Source organism: Centruroides vittatus, unplaced genomic scaffold (assembly GCF_030686945.1).
Source record: "Centruroides vittatus isolate TY-2023 unplaced genomic scaffold, ASM3068694v2 contig_1213, whole genome shotgun sequence".
NCBI classification, from domain to species: domain Eukaryota; kingdom Metazoa; phylum Arthropoda; class Arachnida; order Scorpiones; family Buthidae; genus Centruroides; species Centruroides vittatus.
Genome location: NW_027120776.1, coordinates 2,797,293 through 2,803,292, shown reverse-complemented (window position 1 = coordinate 2,803,292; position 6,000 = coordinate 2,797,293). Strand labels below are relative to the sequence as shown.

Below are 6,000 nucleotides of genomic sequence, written 5' to 3'. Positions count from 1 at the left end.
TCCCTTAGGGAAACAGTCTGATGACGTTTTCGAGATATCTTTGACGTCACACTGAGTGAAAATTGCAAGGTATTAAATATGATAACAACGACAGAGGACGAACATATGGCATATTCTAGGATACAGAGCTTGTGTGTCATAGTTTCAAGCAACACATGACTCGTTTTATGTCATTTTAAAATTGTTTTTATCGTTAACAATACAGAAAATGACTTGGGATAGCATAATTTAATAACAATATATTTAATATTAAATTGAACAATTGCTAGGTTTGGTTTATTTGGTTACAGCAACGTTACACGTGGGCGATCTGCCGAGGGAGGAATACCTGCCGGAGAGGATTTCTATGGGAAACTGGCCCCTATTTACGAGCAAAACAAACGTGAAGAAAACCCGAAGAATAAGCCCCTTGAACGTGCCCACCAGCGTTCAGTGGTTTTATCCACTCCATCACTGGTGGGCAAGGGGTCCACTTAGACCCCACCTACATGTTACTGCAATTTTTACTTTCCCTTCTGTTATATACTGTATAACAGAGGGAAAGTATGGCGATTGGTTAAAAATGACCCCCAGTATATTTACATTTTTGTACTCGGGGACCTTGAAACCGCGATAAATGCAAAAAAAAATCGGGGGTTTCTTCTGTATGTATGGATATTAGTGTGTATGGGACACGATTTTGTTCACCCTCTTTGAAACTTAATGGCTTGTCAAAAATGTCTGAAATTTTGCAGGGAGGTTTGTGTATTAGAGGGATCGATGCTATTAAATTTTGGTGGTTAAAGGTCGAGGGGTGGGGAGATAAAGGGGGTTGTGTGTACCTCCCCAGGTTCGGACTTAATGGCAATTTTACTCGTTATTAGCATTTATAATTTTTTATAAAACCCATTCCTACCCTGAAAATTAAGCTTTTTGCCCTTTTAAAATAGTGAAAAATCTAAAAAGTTTTAAAAATAAAATATGATAACAGATGGCGCCACCAAATGTTGCCGGGGAAGTTAAGCAACTCGTTGCTGGCTTTTTTCACATTATTTCCGATCAGATGTTTTGTATATATGGTACACTATATGATGACTGCGTTAAAATACAATATAGCCGCTAACATACACTTCCTAGTAACGGACACCTCTAAATAGAGAACGAACCTCTCAGTTCCTATGATGTCCGCTATTCGGAAGTTATACTGTAATTGTTACAGTGTAGGTTAGGCCAAAAATAAAGCCCATGGTTAAGTTGACACCAATATATTCGGATCAACCCGACCGTGAAAATTTCTGAAGATCAGGCAATGGCAAGATGGCCTCCAATGGAAAAATGATTTCTTCACTGCCTTCGCTATCCGGCCATAAAATTTGCGCGCATTCGTCAGCGTAATTTGCATAATTCTGTAGAAAATGAAACAATATATCTATGGAAAATTTTTGTATGGTCCGAAACACAAACAATAGCGCGTTGTAGCTTCAGGCAAATTTGTATCAGGGTGCCCCGTGTACAGTGTACAGTGTGTACAGTTTTCTTCGGGGTTTTTATTTTCTTTTGTGTAAGTATTTTCTCGTAAATAATTGGTTTGGGGCCTCCTGTTCGTGGGGCCCCAGGCAGTTTCCCTTTTTAACACACCACTGAACACAGAAATTTCACTAAACACAGAAGTGAAGTGGCGTTATATCTTCGAACAATACCTGGAAAGACGTATTAGCCACCTGATTACAGTCTGACTAACCCAGAAAGGCACCTCTTATGCGTTAAACTACTTTACTAATCATTCGCATGGATGTGGTATAGCATGAATCAGTTGGCATCTGATTGACAAACCTTAGGGATAGAGGGGTATATTATTGAACTATGCTGACCAGTCACACATGCACCTTTATCCATGCCAATGGTCAGTAAACTAGTCCATCGCCTAAGTGGATTGGACAGACTGTACTTCGTAAATAGCGTGAAAACCGCCGGAAAATTCGAAAAAAGTACAGCGAAACCTCCATTAACGGACATTTTTACAATCCCCAAAGACCCAAAGACTGCCTGAAAATAGGAATAGGGGAGAAGGGCAGGTTGTAAAAAGCCGAACAATACTCCTTATCAGTTTAAAGAAGACTAATCTGGTTAAATTGTCAATCAATCACTCTTCGTCATACATATAAACACTCTGGGGACACGACGTCACTCCCTTTCCAAGAGATGTTTGGTACAGGACACTCTTTGGCCGTCTTTTATGCACGTGGAAACTACTTCGAGATGTAGTGGTCATATGTACTATATTATTTAGGCACAAAAATTGCATCGCGTTGTATATCTAACAGTGAATGTTGGCAAAGAGGAATTCGATAAAAGACAGAGACAATTTTCAGTTCCTACAGCTTATGTTCTTCAATTGATTGGCCCAGTGAAGGACACTAATAGAAATATCACTCTAGACATCAGTAGAACTAGCTGAAAAGCTCAAGCATGAATATCTTACTTGCGCTTACAAGGAACTTGTGGTATATTCTAACCACGAGTTCCTTCTGAGTGTACAGTCCTCGTCAACCACTTGTTGCTATTGTCTTTGGTCACACTGCGGACATGACCATACGTTCTTATGTCCCGAAAAAGAACAAAGCAATAAATCCGCTATCGACAATGCATCATGACCAAATGATCGATCGAAGCGGAAAACCTGATACGATTATGAATTATAATGTCACCAAAGGAGGGGTTGATTCACTGAATCAGTTATGCAGCACATATTCAACTTTTAGGCGTATTCGAAGATGGCCGATGGCTCTTTGCTATGTTAGACATTACAGGTGTTAATAGCGCAGTTATCATGTACTACAGGGCAACAGGAAGAAAGCAGCCACGGAGGATAAACATGGGTGTCTCTGATATAGGAACACATATCTAGACGTGAAATTCTGAATATCGTTCTATGAAAGTTGAAGGCAATTATCTACAAAATTAATGAACAAGAAGCAACAGAAGCAGAAAGAAGTGTCAGGAAAAAGTCAGTGCAAGTTCTGCCCTCGTCAACGTGATCTGAAAACTAAAAATCGATGTGTGAAGCATGATCCATTCGTATGTTTAGAACATACAAGTGGACCACTCTGCAAAGATTGCTGAGTTTAATTTTAACAGATTGTGCATTTTTCCACCATAATGTAACCTTACGTTTAGTTAAAATTGTATTTAGATACGTTATAAGGAAATAAACTGAGTGGGGTCTACCTAGACCTCCCATTATTTAAGTGCGATTTTGATTCACCAGTTAAAGGGCGTGCCGTGACATTTGATGAGAGGGAAGCAGTGTTTCTGTAAGAAGCCGACTTCCAGGGGAAATCAGTTAATTGTGTGTCAGTGATGGTCTAGGGTCCATTCGTACGTGCGTGGTGGCGGAAGAGACAAAGACGACAAGTATCTGACAAAAACCGTTTATTTTAACATAAAATAAACATACACTATGTACAAAATAGTTTGCTTTAGGACAATTAGCCGTACGGACGTCCTGGGCGTAGATGTAGTTTTTAGATCGTCGATCGAAGGTGGCCCCGGGACAGTGGCGCTGACGAGTCTGTAAGGCACGGGGAGGCTTCGTCTTTCGGACTTAGTCACTTCGGACTAAGTCCGAAGTGTCACAATAAACGAGAAACTGTTTTTTGCGCGTTGACACACGGCGTTTTGGTTATTCGGAATGTTAACCGAGTGCCAGGTGTCCTCGATTGTCGGGGATTATATCGATCTCCGTTCTTTCTTTTGTTCATTTCGATTGGTCGTTCTCCCTCAATCACACTTCCCGAGTGGTCGGTCCCTGGTTACTAAACGTATCGAGACTCTTAGGCCGCGTTCCTTTACGCAGCGCTCGAGAAGCGCTTTATAGCGAACACACTGAAACTGGTTTCTAATTGGCCAACACTGTTCGTGACGTCATTTTGCTACACCCTCGCCGCATAAAGAAACCCGGGGTTACCTGAAGCGGGAGAAAAGTCAAAATCGAAGACGAATTCGATCTTCCACCGATCATAGGACGACTTCCTTCCGCGATTTACGGTTTCTGCCTGGCAGTTTGATATAAACAATGGGTGTCCGACTACAAACGACTTTTACCTATTTTTTTTTAAACTAATAAATTTTTATCTAAACCGTTTTTTTGCGTCTTTCGTGACGGTTCGGACCTGTTTGGTACCTCATATTTCCGTAAAAGTTTTAAACAAATACTGGAAATGACAAAAATAAACAATTTATTAATTTTAGTTCCAAAATACAAATAATACACACAATACAAATTGATAAAATACAAACAATAATAGAAAAATTGTTTTTTTTTAACTTTTTATAAACTAACTCTATTCGGCGATTTTTTCCGCAAAGTCATTAATTACTTTATTGTAAAAGTCGCCGGTCGTCGACTCCATCAACGTATTTGAAAGCGTTTTCAATCGAAAGCAACGCTTGCGACCACAATTTTTTATCCGACTGGGCCAGTGTTCCTGCCCAGTGTATGAATTTGCTTCGTGGTCGAAAAACTGCGCTCAGCAGACCCACTGGTGGATGGTACCGTAAAAATTAATGATATTAAATCATATAATTCCTTTAGTACGTCTTTGTTCGGATCGTCATTAATTATAATAGTTTTTATGTCTAAGAGTTACTCGTCGATATAGTCCGGACACGAATATAAATATTGCGATTCGCTACGTAATTTAGATAAATCAAAAAATTTCCCACTAAAAATTCCTCCCGGGAGGCACCATCCTTGGCTGTCTGTGTCTTGCATTTCCTTACTCGTGAATCTAAAAATCGAAAGCTGATGATAATTCTTCGGAGACAAGAGAAAAATGAGATATTATTGAGTATTAAAATTTTATTCTTATAATACAACTTTGTATTAAATCCAAAATACATTCGCGCTTATTCAATCGCCCTGTGGGCATTAAGAAGGCCTCTTTTAGCAAGCCCATTATGGTTCGGCCAAGCCCACAATGGGGCGGCCGGGTGGTGAGGGACGGGGCCCGACATATCCGGAAGATTTCTGGGGATTTTTCGTTTTTTTCCAGTATAAATTCGAACCCGGGTCCCTCAGAGTGGTGGTAGGCTGTCACTTTGACCGTTCGGCCGTCCGGCGATCGTGCATGAATATGATTGTTTTAAAATGAAAATAAGATATTAATCACAAAACAATTTAAATAGAAAATATATAAAATTGTCGCACAATTAGTCTTTTGCCAATTCTCTTTAAGAACACAGTAGTTGTTAATTTGAGATCTGGATGGCCGAGGAGTTAAGGTGGCAGTCTACCGCTCCGGGAGACTTGGGATAGAATTCGGACGAGTCAAAAAAGTTTAGTAATTTTTTGGGGATGGTCAGTTCGGAAATATCGGACTCAATCCCTCACCAGTATTCACCAGTATTCGGGGAACGGAACCGCACGAGCCGAAATTATCATTTAATTTATTACGAGTGTGATAAGCGCCCAACAACTTCGTTCACCTTTCTCACTCCATTTCTAACTTAATAATTACATTAGAGATTATTTAAAAAATAAAAAAATAATTACCACGGAAAAAGTATTAAAATCCGTCCAGTTTATAAAAATAATTAAGTCACTTTTGGCTATATTTCGGCGAAACGTTGGTGGCGCCGACGGCATCGGTAGTTTGTCCATATATCAGGGCCTCGAACCCTAAATGTGTGATTGAGACATTCTGCTTTGCGATGAGCACTCTGACCAAGTCGAAACAAGTTCCTTCTAACCTACGACAACAAAGAGGACAAAATAAGTATCCTTTTCCAACCGATCAAAGTAAGAACAAACGCGAGATAATTAATAATTAGCCATTTTTAAGTTTAACTGCTGCTAGGCTTAAGAGATTAGGCCTAACGGGTCGAACACGTCAGACGTATTTTCGCTTCGCAGGTTGTTCTTGGTACAGAAATTCTCAGAAAACACCTGTACGTGCCCGTCGGTTTTTTTAAACGATTTCGGCGCCGGATAACGTTAAGAGTTAGCAATCGAGTCGGAGA

General features: G+C 40.0%; 1 protein-coding gene across 5 annotated transcripts in view; it reads left to right on the top strand.

Annotated features, from left to right (window-relative positions):
- The first annotated feature begins 5,600 nt into the window (after positions 1 to 5,600).
- The window catches only part of LOC136986541 (eukaryotic translation initiation factor 4 gamma 3-like), a 142,502-nt gene continuing 142,102 nt past the window's right edge, over positions 5,601 to 6,000 (top strand). For 3 of the 5 annotated variants that reach the window (XM_067284105.1, XM_067284113.1, XM_067284097.1), the window contains exon 1: positions 5,602 to 5,756. In XM_067284105.1, coding sequence (XP_067140206.1) covers positions 5,692 to 5,756 — 65 coding nt within the window. In that variant the 5' untranslated portion in view covers positions 5,602 to 5,691. The other 2 variants (XM_067284121.1, XM_067284128.1) reach the window with 2 other exon arrangements.